Source organism: Gigantopelta aegis, chromosome 9 (genome assembly GCF_016097555.1).
Source record: "Gigantopelta aegis isolate Gae_Host chromosome 9, Gae_host_genome, whole genome shotgun sequence".
Classification (NCBI taxonomy): Eukaryota; Metazoa; Mollusca; class Gastropoda; order Neomphalida; family Peltospiridae; genus Gigantopelta; species Gigantopelta aegis.
The window spans coordinates 21,268,041-21,287,756 of NC_054707.1; the positions used below are offsets into that span (position 1 = coordinate 21,268,041).

The following is a 19,716-nucleotide window of genomic DNA, read 5'->3' on the forward strand; positions in this document are numbered from 1 at the left end:
CAAGTTGATTTTGAAATCTTTTCTCAGTCCTCAGATACATATATAACGTGCCATGTTTAGTTCTTTTTAAAGCAACTAAAACAGATGAGGTAGCAGTATATATCAAAAAGCATCTCACTGAATCAAACTTCGAAGTGCATCTAACTTCAAATGGCACATTAAATAAGGCCATGCTTGCCATAAATGAGATTTGTGACAGGACTTGTTGCCATAAAATGTTCTTTCATCTGGCCAGTAAATTATTATAATTTAATTTGAACGTGTATTAATGTACCAGTATGAAACATACCGGGAGCTACTAAATTAAGATGACAATTTTTTTTATCAGAACCAGGATAATCAAAGATTCTTCCGATTATATATGAAGCTATCAGTTACCCCCTCCTTTTTTTCCCTGATTTACTTTAAGTGTTTTGGAATATAGTATTTATATCCATGATGTAATGTTAATTGATACATTTCATGCATATAGTACCTTTCTTGACATGTCATCCGTGGAATTTGATTTGGTGGTATACACCCGAAGTCTTTTTGTTGTAGAAAGAAAGAAAGGTTTTATTTAACGAAGCACACAACACATTTTATTTATGGTTATGTGGCGTCAAACATATGGTTAAGGACCACACAGATTGAGAGAGGAAACCTGCTGTTGCCACTTCATGGGCTACTCTTTTCGATTAGCAGCAAGGGATCTTTTATATGCACCATCCCAAAGATAGGGTAGTACATACTACGGCCTTTGATATACCAGTCGTGGTGCACTGGCTGGAACGAGAAATAGCCTAATGGGTCCCACCAATGGGGATGGATTCCAGACTGACCGCACATCGAGCGAGCACTTTACCACTGGGCTATATCCCACCACTTTTGTTGTAGAAAGACAGAACAATATTATGACCATTTCATGAAACTGGGCCAATTTAAGATGACTAGCTAAGAAGTGAGTTGAAGTATATAATTTTAACACCAAAACCAGTGATCTCCTTAAAACAAACAATGGATTTGAGCTCTGTTCATTACAAATCCAACAGTGGCGAACATGCCTATTGAGCCAATGAGCTTTCCGGGTAAAGTTTTGCAAAGCGGCCGAGTGTCCAGATAGGGAAGACATTTCTGTAGCTGGTGTATGTAATACCACACGACTTGTTGAAGACACCACTTGTGTTTTCCTACAAAATGCAACACAATGAACAAAAGAGTCATTAATTTAAGTAATAAAACAACATTATTTTACAATTATTGTGAACAATTTCAATATACATGGATATACATGTATTTATACAAGTAACACATGGATCTCAGAATAAAGCACATTTTATCAATGTGGTTCAAGTAACTGGTGTTAACAAGTTCTAAAATATTTTAAGTATTACCAACATTAAGTGTTACAGACTTTTAACTGTGACTAGACAATGCATGTTCCATTCTCAAGTCTTCTGCAGTCTTCTCTGGGAAAATGCACACCAAAACGACCCAGTTGCACATTTCTTCTCCCTCATGATAACCAAGTGTTGTAAATACAGTAAAGTACACTTATAACGAACTACTGCATAGAACGAACTAATCGTAAAATCCCATTTTATATCCCTATACATAAATAACCAACTTGTACAGATGTGTACAACGAACTACTGCTATAACGAACTAACTATCAAGGTCCCTTCCAGTTGGTTATAAGAGTACTTTACTGTATATAAAAAGTTAGTTTTGTTCAATGACATCACTAAAGCTCACTGTTTAATAAATCATCGATTATCGTATGTTAAGCATTTGTTAATTGTGACATGTAGTCTTTAGAGAAACCCACTACATTGTTTCAGTAGTAGCAAGGGATCTTTCACATGTATTCTCCCACATACAGGACATACCATAACCTTTGATATACCACCGGCCTCGGTGGCGCCGTGGCAGGCCATCGGTCTACAGGCTGGTAGGTACTGGGTTCGGATCCCAGTCGAGGCATGGGATTTTTAATCTGGATACCGACTCCAAACCCTGAGTGAGTGCTCCGCAAGGCTCAATGGGTAGGTGTAAACCACTTGCACCGACCAGTGATCCATAACTGGTTCAACAAAGGCCATGGTTTGTGCTATCCTGCCTGTGGGAAGCGCAAATAAAAGATCCCTTGCTGCCTGTCGTAAAAAGAGTAGCCTATGTGGCAACAGCAGGTTTCCTCTAAAAACAGTGTCAGAATGACCATATGTTTGACGTCCAATAGCCGATGATAAGACAAAAAAATCAATGTGCTCTAGGGGCGTCGTTAAATAAAACAAACTTCACTTTGATATACCAGTTATGAGGTGCTGGTTGGTGTGGAAGAAAAACATTAAAGTGTCATTGAACAAAAATGCATTTTTTTTCATCATTACATTTGACAATAGGCAACATTTTACTGTACCTGAGGCCAGTCTCCATTGGGGAGTTGTCTCTCCATAATCACGCGAATACCTTTTTCCAGAACATCTAGATGAGGGAACCTGTAACAAACATTTAAAGATAAACAGTCATGCTTTACTCAACTTTTAAAGAGAACCTAACACAGACTTTTCATGTTATTTTAAATCTATTGCACATCTGAACACTACATGTATTTCAATAAAGAGGAACCATTTTAACAGATATACATTGTATATCATTATGTGATCATAATATCTGCCAAACCAAGTGCAGATGCAGCAAAACATTCATGGAAAAAACTTTAATGTGATTTAATTGACTGAGAGCTTGCAAGCTTACAAGTAAGTTATGTACATCTTAGATTGCTCAGTTGATTTGACAGTCTCTTTTTGCTCAAGCAGCCTTCTAATTAACAGGCTGCATTGGAGGTGTTGGAGATATCATTTCCTCAATACCCTCACACCAATATTTTGCTTTATTTGCTTCATCACAGATTCAAGAAGAGCAAACAGGAATTAAATAATTTTTGTTTCTTTCTACTACACACTGATGTAAAAAATATTGAAATGACCCTAAACTTTATACAGACCTGACAGCCATCAATCCAAGGAGAGCCCAGCATGTGTTAACAACTTGCGATTTTTCACTCTGCACGTACTCGCGAATCTCACATGACTCAAACTCCTCGCCCCAGCCTCCATCGGCCATCTGTTTCGAGAGAAAGAAATCACAAGCCTTCTTCACCTCCCCAGGCACATTGTTTTTATCGAAGCTGTAACCCATACACGCGTACGCCTCCAGTCCAAACCAGCCACCATACGTGAAGCAGACACCCCACGATCCCTCCCATGAGCCATCGGGGCGCTGTTTTTTACGAATGAAGTCCAAACCGTCGGAGAGAACAAATCGAATCTCGTCTGGTCTGTATTCAGGATGTCTTTTGTTAAAGTCATGTAGTGCTTGCATAACAGCTGAAGTACATTCAACGTATGTATAGTCTATCATAATGTCGCCTGTAAAAAGAAAGGAATGTTTCCGTAACGATACATCGGTGTATTTTCAACTATAGCCATTTGGTGTCTTAACTTGTATGATCAACAAATAAATACACTGTATTTTTTTAAATTCCGTAATGATTTAATTTAAAATTTATTTTCTGCATAGACTGAATTGAATGCAGTTTCAGTCATATTATTTTATTTACTGCTGTTAAATATGTATGTCTTAAATGCACTAATGGATTGTTGAATTTATGGACTTCAAACTGATTCTGTTAAGTGACATATAGTTTTGTATCTCTGAACTAAATACTGTAAATCAGAAAATGTTAGCGAGCATAAAATATTAGCAAATTTAGCGAGGCCATACAAGACGCTAACATTTCACGACGCTAAATTAATGAGACATACAACAGACTGTTCCAAAAGACCTTTGTGCGATTGTTTTGTCTGTGATTAACTGAAGGCACAAAAACGGTTACATACTATTGATTAAACCAAAATGATAACAAAAAACACTAGTTTACATGCATATTACTGCAATTTTCTACTACATTCAAGATGTCTGTAAGCTGCAAGATTCATCAAAAACATTATTTCAGCTGATCCTACAACTTAAGCTTATTCATTTTTTAGTTTCTGATATGATGACCTGACTAAAGTTCTATGTCGCTAATATGTCACTTATTTTGATTTCGCTAAATTGTAAGATTGCTAATATTGCATGATTTACAGTATATCATTATGAACTTACACTTCCTGCTGTAAATTGTGTTCTCAGCAGATATCTTTATGACACATCAGCAAGTATATCAAATTCTATATAATATTTTAAAATCTTAACAAACTTGCTGCAGTGCTGTAAATATTACTAAAAGTTGTAATAATAATTATTCAGATCAACATCAAAATTACTGCATATTTAACTGATGTATAGTGGTCACTATAAACAAATGCATGGGAATGAATGCAAAACATGCACTTATGCCTCATAAATTAGTGAACATCCAATCAAATTTGTTCTTACAAATGTGTTGAATTAAAATAATGGTTGAGGTTCTCATAGGACTTCAGGAAAATGGCTGATGGAATGGATTAATCAAAATTGTTATTATAGTTTGATCATCACAATTCTGACTTGTGGTCATCAGAGGAAACCCGCTACATTTTTCCTAATGTAGCAAGGGATCTTTTATATGCACTTTCCCACAGAGAGGAAACCACAAACCACAGGCTTTATCCACTTGTGGTGCACTGGTTGGAACGAGAAAAAAACCCAAATAGCTGAATGGGTCCACCGAGGTGATTCGATCCAGTGACGCAAGCACCTCAAGCAAGCACTCAACCAACTGAGCTAAATCCTGCTCCCCCATTAAAATAAATACACACCAAAGACTTCTGAAGGGTTGAGAACTTCGAGTACAACTCCTCCGCGTTTCTTCTCGTATGTCGCAAATCCTCCATCTTCACACCGCATATCTAACAACTGGCAACATATGAAAAATAAAACACAATTTATAGGTGCTCCAAAGTATTATCCGCTTCAAAATTCAGTAGATTAAAAAAATCAGTGAATGTAGATCATTGTAAAACACAAACTAAATAATGTATCCAATTAAAAAATTAAAAACATTTCTAAATGAAGTTGGACTTGGTGTAATAGACGCATCTCTTGTCAACACAATTATTCTAAGCACACACACCGACTCAGTCAGCATGTTGTTTTGTATATGATAATGAGTATGGTTATTATATATTATGTAAACATCCATAGAGTAGAGTTTGTACCGTAATGCCTTTAAATCGTCATCTGGGACGTCATCAAGTTTTCTAAATTTTACTGCTATAAGTATCATTAAGACAAAGATGATGCATTTGGTTGGTTTGAAAATTCAATTAGGATAGACTATTTGTTTTAATTTTAAATTTTCTGCTTTTCTCCTACCACATCGACTGCCTGGTAGAGCCTTTCGTTTGGAATGTGCTGTTTGAAACTGTCACATTTTTCCTGTAGATACATGACGCTCTTCAAACCTTCAGCCGTGCAGTCAGACACGATCCAACCACAATCACGGGTACTGTATGGAAATCCTCCCTAATTAACAAGAGTTTACAATTAAAATACATTAAATAATTAAAATTCTAAAATTAAATGGTGAAATACATTTAGAATATTTTGATACTAATATTTAACTATAGAACAAAGATGTGAAGCCTAGATTAGCAAGAATTGTTTTTAAACACCATAAAATGAAAAAAACAAAACCTGTTTGGGTTCAATTTAATTTCATTTCAACTTATTTTTGTGCTTATATCCAATTAAGGTTCAAGCATGCTGTCCTGGACACACACCTCAGCTATCTGGGCTGTCTGTCCAGGACAGTGAGTTAGTTGTTAGTGTGAAAGAAGAGGGTGTATTGGTCTTACACCTACCCACTGTGTCGTTAAAATCTCACTCTGGGTGGGAGCCGGTACTGAGCTATGAACCCAGTACCTACCAGCCTGTAATCCGATGGCTTAACCACGACACCACCGAGGCCGGTCTGGATTCAATTAATGATGGTAGTTGACAACTTAGAGCAGCAAGGGAGATAAGCATGGAATATAGTGGATTTTGGGTGTGTTTTTAAGATGGTGTTCGAGGAAGGGAGGTTAAATTTGGATGGGAAGAAGTTAAATAATTTAATGTAAACATAAAATTTCAGTGAATCTGCTCTCATTATTTGAAAATGACTATTTCCAAATGACGAGGCCTGAATACTAACCTTGTTCATTTGTCTGTAGTACTTGTGATAGTTCGGTGGGTTGTCTGGTATCTGTGTGATTCTCAAGAAGTCATGAACATTTCTCAGTGTGTCCTTGAACTCCGGCATACTTTCAGCACCAGCCTACAGTATAGTCACAGTTATAATCAACAACAAAACAAAGCCCTGGAAAACTGAGGAAAAAACATGTAACACAGAAGAAACTGCTTTTGAACAAGCATTATGAGAGTACTGCTAAAGCAATACATGTTCCCATACTGGGCCCCAACAATTTTTCGTATCTCGTAAGTTCCAAGGGCCATAACTCCATCACAAATGGGTAAATTGCCATGAACGTCCAAACTTGATCTGTAATAGTATATGTTAAAGCTATACACAAAATTTCAGCTCAATATTTCAAGGCATTCTGAAAAAAGGTCGGAAAACTAATTTTCATATCTCCTATGTTCAAGGGCCATAATTCCGTCAAAGATGGGTAAATCACCATGAAAGTTGCCCCGAATATGTAACAGTACATGATAAAACTATGCAAAAAATTTCAGCTCAATATCTCATTCTAAACAAAACATACGGAAAAGACAGAAGGACGGAGATGAAACCTACAGTCACCTCTGGTTGGACCGGCAGGGGACTAATAATAGAGACTTATTTTTTATCAGTCTGTTTGCTTGTTTTGTTTAACGACACCAAATTGTCCACACTAGAGCACATTGATTTATCAATCATCGGCTGTTAGATGTCAAACATTTAGTAATTTAGACATAGTCTTAGAGATGAAACCCGCTACATTTTCCCATTAGTAGCAAGGGATCTTTTACATGAACCATTCCACAGACAGGATAGCACATAGCACAGCCTTTGATATACCAGTCGTGGTGCACTGGCTGGAATGAGAAATAGTCCAATGGGCCCACTAACAGGGATTGATCCCAAACCGACTGCGTATCAATCAAGCACTTTATCACGGGGCTATATCGCACCCATTATTGTTTATCAGATGCTAAATCAAACCAGTCACCTTTTTCCCCCACTAAATGACAGGTCCAGTTTTGTTTCTGTACTATTTGAACTAGATTATAGTGAGAGAATGGAAAATGAAGGGAAGTTTAATGAATTAATGGAAAGTAAATTAATTACCTCAAGAAATGCTTGAGTAGCAAATGCTGCATCCCAGAGCTGAGATCCATTGGTTCCCTGTTAAAAAAACAAACAAAAAACTAAAAACTCCCATTAAAGACATTTCCTTATCAGATTTAGTTACCAGCGATAGAAAAAAGCAGAAATTTTAATTTGTTCACCAGACAAGTACATTGAGAAATCTACTTGTCCAGCATTATTTCCAAATAAATGTTTTGTTTTATCAAAGTACAAGGACTCTATTTTTGATTGCTCAAATTTAAACTGTACTGAACATTTTTACTTGTCCAATGAACAACCATTGAAATACAATTTGCTTATCCGAGCAGATTTTCACTTGTCAGGACAAACGGACAAGTGCTAATTTTGAACACTGGTTATTATTATCCTGTTATTTAACAATTACTGTTTATTGCCATTCATTACAGAAAACAGTATTCTGATATGCACACAATAATTGCTATCAACTTTGTGAGCAAGCCTCTCATGTATCAGACTATGAACTATACACTGGGCTCAGAGGATCACAACACAGCTCAACTGACAGCATGTGTGAACCATGGCCCCCGACATGTAGTCCCTACTGAAAGGGAAAAACTGTGGCTTCATCATTCATCTCATTATTGTCACAGATTTCTGATGTAATAACAAAAAGTCTTTGTCTCCATGTGATATATAGAGTATACACCCCTCATGTCTTGTGATATCATAATTTATTAGCACGAGTTGATAAAAGTATGAAATCCAAGGCTTGCCAATGATTTTTATACTTTTATCAACGAGTGCTGATAAATTATGATATCACAAGACACGAGGGGGGTATTCTTTTTATCATCCATTATCATTCTTTTCATTTGCAACAATGTCAGTAATGTGAGTTGAATGTCACTATATTTGGCAGTGGTAGACCTGTTAACTAGCAGAACGGCAGTGGTGTGACGTCACTAATGATAGGTTTAGTGCTGAAACAAACACAGTGACATAACAAACAATTGTCTTGTGATTGAAATTTGACCAATCAAAATTATAAGAAGCGATATCTCCTGCGGAGAAGCCTTTAATGAATGATATATATTTTGTCTTAAAAGTTTTGCAACTAGGATCAAGTAGTTGAATCTTAGTGGGATACAAGAACTCAAAAGGTGAAATATAATAGAGACAGTTTTCAGTAAAGATTTTAAAAATGTAACAAGTATAAAATACTAACCGACATCTTCATTCCATCAAGCCCAAGCCTGTAATCAAATATATATGACATTAGTAAAAAACAAAATAGGAATTTAAAGGGACATATCCTAGTTATTAAACACTAAGGCATATTTTTTACTATTAGAACCGTTTTTGATAACTGAAATCATACTTTACTTAGATTTTATTGTTTATATTATCCATTTCCGTACATTCCAAGTGTTTTTGGTCATCCTGGTGTTATTATCACGAAATGCATTTCTAATATTTTTTAAAATGCACGTGCCCCTGAGAAATAGCAGTTATGGAGTCAAGTTTTAGTCTATTATTAGAGGGTATTTCATCATTTCAAAGTTACAGACTCATGTTTCACTCAACTGTAACTTTATCCAAATGTGTTACAAATTTGTAGATTAACTAAACATAGTGTGCATTTTCATTGGCTGAAACTAGGGTCTGTCCCTTTAAGTCAAGTGAAGATAACATTCATGTTAACATGCTAACAGAGGAATATATATATATATATATATCAGGGCCGTAGCTAGGATTTTTTGTTTGGGGGGGGCAACTGAATAGTTAAGTCTAAAACTCCTTTTCTTTAAGTTTCTATTATGCTTTCCAATTTTTTTTCTGGGGGGGGACAAGTGCCCTCCTTGCCCCCATGCTAGCTATGGCCCTGGATATATATATATATATACACACACAAACACACACACACACACACACACAAACACACACACACACACACAACAATTGTTTTTCCATCACAAAAGAAATCAATATTATTATTAATGGTACATTAAAATGCTATAAAACTGAAACATACAAATATACTATAAAGCGGCTTCGGTGGTGTCGTGGTTACCAATCAGACATAAGGCTGGTAGGTACTGGGTTCGCAACTCAGAACTGGCTCCACTCAGAGAGAGTTTTAATGACTCAGTGGGTAGGTGTAAGGCCACTACACCCTCTTCAATCTCACTAAATAAATAACCAATTAACAACTAACCCACCGACAGCTGAGGTGTGTGCCCAGGACATTGTACTTGAACCTTAATTGAATATAAGCACGAAAAATAAGTGGAAGTGAAATGAATGAAATATACTAAAAGTAGATTTAATTATCTCATTAAAAAGATATATTTTGCACATTTTATTTAAAAAAAATTTATAACATCATTTTCATTATATTCAAAAGCAAATGTCAATAATATTAGTATGTGTACCCTTTGTCACACTGTAAAGCTTAAAACAATAACTAAAATCAATAAGGTACAGACCACAGATAATCTTGGACTCGGTCTTGGTGCATCTTGAAAGCCTTATCCTCAGGTCCATCCTGATGCCATCGGACCAACATCTGCATCACCTTTGATACCTGTCAATCAAAACATATATATATATATCTAAAACATTGTATAATGAAGGAAGGAAATGTTTTATTTAACGACGCACTCAACACATTTTATTTACGGTTATGTGGCGTCGGACATATGGTTAAGGACCACACAGATATTGAGGGACAAAACCCGCTGTCGTCACTTCATGGGCTACTCTTTTCGATTAGCAGCAAGGGATCTTTTATATGCACCATCCCACAGACAGGATAGCACATACCACTGCCTTTGATGTACCAGTCGTGGTGCACTGGCTGGAGTGAGAAATAGCACAATGGGCCCACTGACAGGGGCCGATCCCAAACCGACCGTGCATCAAGTGAGCGCTTTACCACTGGGTTACGTCTCACCCTTGTATAACGAGTGTCAACCTTAAAAACACATTTTTTCAGTAACATGATCAATCAGTAAAATATGTCTTAACTTACTTTTTTTTCCCAAATAAAGAATGAATGAATGAACACATAAAAGTTATCAACTATTTGGCATTCAAAAAAAGAAAACAAAAGAGAAAGAAGTAAAATATATGCATAAATATAGGTAATATAAATTAACATTTTAATAAATGTTTTGTCCCTTACACCAAGTGACAATTTTTTATAAATGATAAAATCAGTTATGCATGTTTCTGCTCTCTAGTGATACATACTGGTCCAATACTGATGCACTTTGTGAACTTGTCATCGGCACAGATGTGTTCGTAGCACTCTTGAAGTGCTTTCTGTCTCAGTGTTGAGCTATGGAAGACCTCATACCAGTCTAGGAAAACTGAAAACACAATGTGTATAAGAAGAATAAAATAAAATATTTTTAAAATTACCTTGCAGAAGGCAACTCAGTAAATTATATTTCTACCCATGGCCTCCCAGTTGAAAGAAAGAAAGAAAGAAATGTTTTATTTAACGACGCACTCAACACATTTTATTTCCATTATATGACGTCAGACATATGGTTAAGGACCACACAGATTTTGAGAGGAAACCCGCTGTCGCCACTACATGGGCTACTCTTTCCGATTAGCAGCAAGGGATCTTTTACTTGTGCTTCCCACAGGCAGGATAGCACAAACCATGGCCTTTGTTGAACCAGTTATGGATCACTGGTCGGTGCAAGTGGTTTACACCTACCCACTGAGCCTAGCGGAGCACTCACTCAGGGTTTGGAGTCGGTATCTGGATTAAAAGACCGGTGGCCTAACCACGATGCCACCAAGGCCGGTAGCCTCCCATTTGAAATATATTGATTATAAATAAATAAATACAATGTTCAGAAATGGTTATAAAATAACAACAGTTCTGAAATGTAGTTCACTTCGAGATAAAATATAAAATAAATTCAAAATAAAATGTCAGATTAAATGCATACTTACCAGGCCCGTAGGAACTGGGGGAGGGGGTCGGGGACACATGCCCCCCTCTTGTGAGCCTTTTTTTCATTTATCACATTAATGTTTGCCATTGTAACCAAAATCTGACATAGAGTTTGTACCCGATCCGTCAGCCCCCTCTCCCCCCCCAACTTGTTATTATGGGCCTGCTTACAATGTATTGGGGAAAAAAAGGACCAAAGGGGAGGTAACTTTCCAAAATGGACATAACGAGGCAGCAATGAAATATGATGTCTAATCTCTAACCAATACAACAACAAAATATAAGACTAGCTACTGCCATAAATTTGTAATACATGGGACAGAACACTGTTTAACCCAAATATTCACTTTTAAATTAATAACTACAGTAACTGTATTTTATTTACAAATTCCAGTGAGAATAATTTATCCACTACAAGTATATGGTAACTGTGGATTAACACAACAAAACTGGGGTACCACCCATATGTATATAAATAAAAAAGAAGAAAATACTCCACTATCATTGTCCTTGGTTGTAGGTGCTGGGTTCAAATCCCAGTAATGGCTCTAATCTCAAAATGAGTTTTCATGGTCACTATACCGACTTCTTTCTCTCTAACCACTAACAAACTAATCATTAACCCACTGTCCTGAACAGAATGCTCCTCAGATAGCTGAAGTGTGTGACCAAGTCAGTGGTGCCTGAAATGTACTTGGATGAAAGAATGGAAATAAGTGAAAAATTAAATTAAAAACCACACTATCAGCTCACAGAAAGCTGTATCCAAGAGCCAGCTATGAGGTGTATAAAGATCAGCAGCAGAAACATTGTTTTTCTGGGCTGGCCAATTTATTGTATCATAGTCCTCCACATAGATTTCCTGGAAAAGAAAAAAGAAGACACAAAATCCAAATTAAATTTATAATATAGTTCAAGAAGTGATTCATATTTGATGCAATTTCTAATGGTAAAATTAATAACAGATAAAAAGAATGAATGAAAATACTGATAGCATAAACCATATGTATAAAGTAAGAAAAGATGTAATATGTGATTTTCCTTCTTGTAAAAAAAAACCTGTAATGGGTTTCCTCTTGAAACAAAATTACCAAGTTTTTTTATCCAAAGAGCTGATGATTAATTTATTCATGTGCTCTAGTGTTAAAACAAAAAACAAACTTCACATTTATTTAACCTCTGTTTCATGAACCTTATTTGGATATAACTAGCATGAAAATAAGGTCAACATCACTAGTATAGTCTTGATTCCAAAACTCATAAAGATCAGTTTCCTTATATTTAGTATTGGACTAAGAAGGGTAATAAAAAAGATCTCAATACACAAATTCTATATCACAGTACAAACCTTCCTAAGTGCAATTATTAGGTCACTTTCTGGACAACTGATTCGCTTGCCATAACAGAATGACATCGGCAAGGCAACTTGTCGACAGTGACACCATATTTTAGATGGATGCATTGGCAGCCATTTTGGCGAAATCCTAAAAAAAAAGAAATAAATATCAAGAGCACACAAAAACAGCTAGAAGTGAAGGTTGAGATTATAAAACATTTAGATTTAGATAATCTGCACTTTGAACAAAGTTTTTAAAAAAATATACGAGTAAACTTTGTGAAAAGATTAGTTTGTAGCACGCAGGAAGTCATAAATATGCTTGCATAATGTAAATGTCCTGCGAAACAGAAGTCTTGAACCCAAACTTAAAAGACTCCAGATGATTACAAATCTTAAATGATCACAAAAAGGTCAGAAATTTGCTAATTCCATAGAAAATTAACATCCCTGTGCAATATGTAGATTATAAGTATATTTTGTATGTTCTGTTGTGTGATTTTCAATTATGCTGGTCTCAAAATGTCTTACCAGATTTCTGGGAAAAGGGAATGCATGCCATCCCAACTGTACAGATTGAGAACTGCCAGCCAAAACTTTCCCCATGAGGAAATTGCACAGGCTCCACCTGAAGTAAACAGTTGAATTATTTTATGCATGTATGATGATCATATACAAATAAAATTTGTGTAATTTTAATATGTGAAATGAAATTTGCAGGGTTTAAGCTGTTGCTCAACCAATCTCCAAATGTGAATTAAAGTTGATGGGTTATACAGAAGAAAAAAAGTGTGGGGGGGGGGGGGGGGGGGGGGGGGGAGGGTTAACTTAATTTGTTTTGCTTAACCCATAAACAGTTTATGCAAATTTTGAATTCTCACAGGCTTACAAGAACAGTAATATCTAGGTGAAAGCAAAAAAATTAGTTTGACTCAATTAAATATTTTCATCTCTCAAAAATGATGACAAATTGTTTTATTACTCTAGAAATGAAGGACAATATAATTTAGGAACTAACATAAAATGCAACTGAGATAACTGGCTTTAATCATATAGTTATAGTTATGTAAGTGTACTTAATTATTAAAACACCACTTAAAAGAAAAGATATTCAAACAACATACCAAGACGGTGAAGCATGACGCGGACCTTTACAAGGTCAGGGTCATCAGCAGGAACGCCAAGCAAACGCATCACAACATAATTTAGAGCACTGCCGAACACTGTTGGTGGTCCCTCAATGTGCCTGAAACAATCACACCAAGTACATATTGGTGATAACTCACTGTCAGACATAGGAACAGGTCAGAGACAAAAGAAAGAGTAGCATGCGAGGGAGCGTACAGCGACTGAGCAGGGCACAGGAGAGTGGCGTTCATCCCCCAACTCAACATAGTAGAAGCTCTCAGAAAATTTATCTTCAAAATGATGCATTCTGACAACTAAAAATTTTATTTTCTAATTTGATTTCATGTAATCAGTGCTTGGTTCATTAAGCAAAATGGAAGAAAAACTAACCAGGGCATTTGGCAGTAGCCCAATCCATACCCCTTATAATGGCATTTTGAGATCTCCTCAGATTTGCACAAATTCAGGAATGGTGCTGGAGGCCTATAAAATGCGGTAAACCACATAAATGCAGCGAATTCTCATGCCTGCACTATATCACAAGACTTGAAATTCATCTTGTGAAATGGGCAGCAATCTCTCTGAATGAATGAATGAATGAATGAAATGTTTTATTTAACGATGCACTCAACATATTTTATTTATAGTTATGTGGTGTCGGACATATGGTTAAGGACCACACAGATTTTGAGAGGAAACCTGCTGTCGCCACTTCATTGGCTACTCTTTTTGATTAGCAGCAAGGGATCTTTTATATGCACCATCCCACAGACAGGATAGTACATACCACAGACTTTGTTACACCAGTTGTGGAGCACTGGCTGGAACAAGAAATAGCCTAGATTGATTGTACACCAGGACTTCTGAATGAATGAAAAATACACTGGCTATCGGGTGTCAAACCAAGGTAAGTGTGAAAATGAAGTGATGATCAACATCAATATAATACTTCAAGAGTTAAATTAAACCACACTCTGAAATGCATCGATTATAGAGAAATTTATATTCTAACCAAGAAAATGCAAGTAAATTGCAATTTTGAAAACGTAAAAAATATTTTATTAGCAAAAAACCTTTTTTAAAGTAGCTACAAATTCAGGAAAAAGTCCCTTAAGGATATAACTTAGATTTCTAATTAAATGTCTAAAAGTTAAGCGTATTCAGAACTCACAGTCCCCATCCTCCATCAGGACACTGCACTGAGCGTAAATATCGAACCATCTCCAGTCGCTGGGCATCCGTAAACGGGGTGTCTGTGACGTAACAGGTGATCACCAAACCTGCAATAAAACAACTCATTACAATGCATGCTGAAACTCTATTTTTAATAATGCTTATACAGGATCCTCTTTGTGAACATGATGCTGAGGATCATATGAATGTACAAGCAGGGCCAATTGCGAATTTAAAAAACAATTGGCAAATTTTATTTTAATTTGGCAAAATAATTTCATGAATAGTTATTGATATTTTGTTACAAAATAAATGGGTTTCTGCAGTTTTTAAAGTTTGATAGATAATTTGGTGAAAATGTTTTTTTGCCGACCCAAAGCTAGCCCTGACAAGAGGTGAAATGCTATTAAAATGGGGGAATAAGTCAAATCATAGAAATTAGATGGATGGAATTGTACCGACAGCCAACAACAATGTACATGTAATAACTGTCAGGTCTAGATGTGAGCGAGGAGAACATTTCACCAACTGTTCTATTAAACATTGCAGAAACCCAGTTACTTTCTAACAAAATATCAGTTATTACATAAAATTATTTCGCAATATTAAAATAAAATTCGCCAACTGATATCATAATTTGCAATTGGCAAATTTGGCGAGTGCCGGAACTATAGTCCTGGGCCCCGTTCCACGAAGCGATCTTAGCCATAAGATTACCTTAGGCGCATAGCTACCCTATGCATTTAAGTTGATCTTAGGGCTAAGATCGTTTCGTGAAACGGGGCCCTGAACTGGGGTTCCTTCCTTATGTTACAGTGACATATGCGATAAACGTTTGGTGTTCCCTGACCAGTTCTTTGAAATTAAATTGCAAAAAGGTAGAAACATTTGCCAATAATGAGTTGTATGCAAGAGCAAATGTAATCAAGTTTTTGCTCCAGCAGAATAATAATGTACAAGTCATTGTTCACCTGGCATCAGAAACAGTGGTCCTCCATAGTCCCCAGCCCAGTGCCCGTCCTCAACCTGCAGCTTCGAGTAAAACGTCATCCCATTGTACGCAGACTCCTTCGCTGTTTTCGCTTCTTTCAGGGTGGGAGCCAAACTGCTCTATAATAATAATAATAATAATAATAATAAAAATAATAATAAATAACTAAAACCATCATTGCAAGCAGTATAAAAAGTATTTGAAAAAAAAAGAGAGAACATTTTCTAAATAAACTTTAGTTAGTAAAATTAATGAGTGGGTATGCACGCACACTCACAATCAGTGGTGTAGGAAGGTGCCAAAAAGTGGGGGGCACACTCTTATATTTACACACTTTTACACTATTATAAAGCAAAATATCTGAAAAGTGGAGGGCACATGCCCCCCCCCCCCCCCCCCCCCTGCTTCCTACGCCAGTGATACCTGTAGCCATAATAAAATAAATGCTACATTTTCATCCAAAATGGGGGTGGGGGGTGTGTGAAAATTTAATACTGCACATCAATCATCATAATATAATAATAATTCATATATTTTTAAAGGAAAACAAAACTGCGGGGGGTGGGAGCTAGGTCAATAAAATTATTTAAAAATCAGGACTTTATTCTTAAGGGTGGGGCAGGAATAAAAAAAATTGATTTATTTTATTATGACCTAAATGTACTAATAGTTAGTTGAATGTCTTTAATGGTATAATGTCAGTGATAGAAATAAGCAGAATTTGTCACCAGCCCATCAGACAAGTATATATCTAGAAATCGACTTGTCCACCAATGTTTTCACTTGTCCAAACAAGTGGTTTGTTTTATTCAATACAAGGACAAAATGAAAATGCATTAGACAACTATTGAGGTACATTTTGTTTATCCAAGCAGATTTACACTTGTGAGGATAAACGGACAAATACTTATTTCGTATACTGAATGTCAGAAGATTAAAATATCTACAGTGTCCAATCCCAGAGCGTGTTTTTCAAACAGAGTCTGTTCGCGGTCTGGTTTCTCGCCATCTGTGAAGTAGTGCCATGTCTGACGACCATCGACATTCGTTAAGCGCCATCTGGTGAGGTCGGTGCACGGTTCTGTTTTGTACGGACCACCACGGTTCCTTCTCATGTTATTCACATACTTGAAAGGCATGTTTTTTTTTAACAGCACTGAAACCTGAAAATACCCAAAATAAAGATACAAAATACAATCAAAGTGGTCATAATTTATAAAGTGCCAAATACACATGTATTCCTTTAATATTTATCGAAAACTGCTTTAACAATATATTTATAGTCTGTCCCATCTTCCTACATTTTAAAAAAAAAATTGTATAAATAATTCAGTTTGGTTTTGACGTAAGAAGAAAAGTAAAAGCATGGGCGTACGACCCGGGGGGGGGGGGGCAGGGCAATTGACCCCCCCCAAATTCGGACAAAACAGTGGGGAAAATTCGGGTAGTTTTTATTTGGGGAAAATTTCGGGCAAATCAACCCCTCCAGCCCCCCTAAATCAAAGAGTCCCCATACGCCCATGAATAAAAGTGTTTTGGAAATGATAAAAAACAACCCAACTATTTTTGTGTACAATTTAGAAAACAATCTGCTCAAAAATAAATAACTTGTAGTAAATTCCACAGTATATAAAAAAGCATTCCCTGTAGGATGAACTATAGGTAACGGTCCCCAAAACGTACACTAAATAGTATTGTAATATAGGCTAACGTTTAACTTTATAAAACATATTATTCACTGGAAACCTTTAGAAAATAACTGTCACTGTCAGTGTTACACATTTCCGCTACTCTGTAAATTTATTTAAATGAAACATGGCACACTGTATAATAGGCATTGTAACAATATCACAGACAGTGTCAACTAAATATATTTAATCGATACCTTTCTGTTAGACGTAAAATTTCATTAGCATCGTTGAAATATTTTTAACACTTTGGTTTGATCATCCGATGTTCACATCTGCTATCAACTTTTTTGAGGTGATTCCCATGGCCCCACCTGATACAGCCAATCACCAAGCTTAGTTAGAAACTATTTTTAGAAGTCGGGGATCTACTCATTGGTGTACAAATACGGGCCAAAGGTTTTGTTTATTTAGCTGTTTAGCACACAGATTATGATAATGTCAAAATGCTCACTTTCTCCCATGTTATATCCGTATATTTATGATAGTAATTATTAATAGTTGTTACACTTATTATTTGTATCAGTATGTTTTAAAAGGGATATCTGTTTGCATGAAAAATATCCCGCTAGTAGTAATTTAAACCAAGATGAACAACTCTGTATAACGTATGAAGTGCAATTATATGCTGCTTATCTCCCCTTAAAGATAACTCGTTATTCAAATAAAATAAAATCAGTTTTACGAACAGTACAAAATAATTTTTTAACGAGTTAGGCACGTATTGTGCTCTTTTAATACATGTACAATAAAAAATATAACAAAAACTAGGAATCATAATTCTTGAAAGTATATTTATACATACTATGAAACAAAAAGCCCAATGAACACATAGTAATTACAGTGTATAGATATATTTTGATATGATTAATCGGAATTGTATTTAATTTGTGCTTTATGAAAAGGCACTTTATAAGTACCATAAGCATCTGTCAAATTGTAATTTATGTGTATCAAAGGTCTATAATTTAAATTATTATACACATCCATCGCCCTATTTGATAACATTAAAAAACAATCAGGCGTGAGCTACTGTTTTAGCGTGAAATATTATATTATGATTATATCGTGGCAGTCAATTTGAATTCAGTAAAACCTACATGTTTAACAACTATTTGGCAGTTCATGTCCACTTTAATGTTCAAACAAAACTTTCATATTTCGGTAGGCAGGCTTACCTGTAGGGCTACTGATAAATGATAGTGTGTGATAGAACATTGTGGAGCATAAAAAGAAAGAAAATTTGTTTTATTTAATGACGCCACTAGAGTACATTGATTTTTTTAGCTTATCATCGGCTATTGGACGTCAAACATATGGTCATTTTGACAAGGTTTTTTTTTAGGAAACCCGCTGTCGCCACATAGGCTACTCTTTTACGACAGGCAGCAAGGGATCTTTTATTTGCGCTTCCCACAGGCAGGATAGCACAAACCATGGCCTTTGTTGAACCAGTTATGGATCACTGGTCGGTGCAAGTGATTGACACCTACCCATTGAGCCTTGCGGAGCACTCACTCAGGGTTTGGAGTCGGTATCTGGATTAAAAATCCCATGCCTCGTCTGGGATCCAAACCCAGTACCTAGCAGCCTGTAGACCGATGGCCTAACCACGGAACAATTTATGAGACCAATTCAACGTGAGTCATTTGAACTTGATAATGTAGGAAAAGGAGTAGATTCTGAAAATATTGGTGTTTTATTAATCTCACTATACGTGTACGTGGGAAAAATACTATGCTCTACCTTTCTATTGTTTAAAAGATACAACTTTAAGGTGGTTTCAATACAGACTGTTACATAGAATTCTGGCTACTAATACTTTTCTTCATATGATATATTATGTTGATTCAAACAAATGCTCTTTTTGTAATAATGAACTGGAGACATTGCAACACCTTTTTTACGACTGCATTGAAATAAGAAACCTTTGGGAAGCAGTTAAAAAATGGATTTTTTTAAAAACTGGTCTTTGCATCCCACTAAGCAAAAATGTAGTTATGTTTGGAATGACAGATGGTGATCTAAGATACGTAGTAAACTGGATAACTGTCAATATAAAATATTACATTTACAACATGAAAATACTTAAACAAAGTTTGCCATTGAAAATATCCTGAAAACTAAATTCCAAATAGAAAGATGTAT

General features: G+C 35.9%; 1 protein-coding gene across 1 annotated transcript; it reads right to left on the reverse strand.

Annotated features, from left to right (window-relative positions):
* Positions 1-941: 941 nt before the first annotated feature.
* On the reverse strand, positions 942-17,873 carry LOC121380915 (lanosterol synthase-like). The gene is made up of 18 exons (XM_041509946.1): positions 17,766-17,873; positions 16,828-17,043; positions 15,861-15,999; positions 14,888-14,996; positions 13,713-13,834; positions 13,120-13,216; positions 12,601-12,736; positions 12,006-12,114; positions 10,532-10,650; positions 9,766-9,863; positions 8,505-8,532; positions 7,298-7,354; positions 6,161-6,283; positions 5,341-5,490; positions 4,785-4,881; positions 2,987-3,410; positions 2,399-2,477; positions 942-1,169 (listed from the first exon to the last, which is right to left on the reverse strand). The coding sequence occupies exons 2-18, from the start codon at positions 17,017-17,019 to the stop codon at positions 1,044-1,046; spliced, it is 2,205 nt and encodes a 734-aa protein (XP_041365880.1). The 5' UTR covers positions 17,020-17,043; positions 17,766-17,873; the 3' UTR covers positions 942-1,043.
* Positions 17,874-19,716: the final 1,843 nt, after the last annotated feature.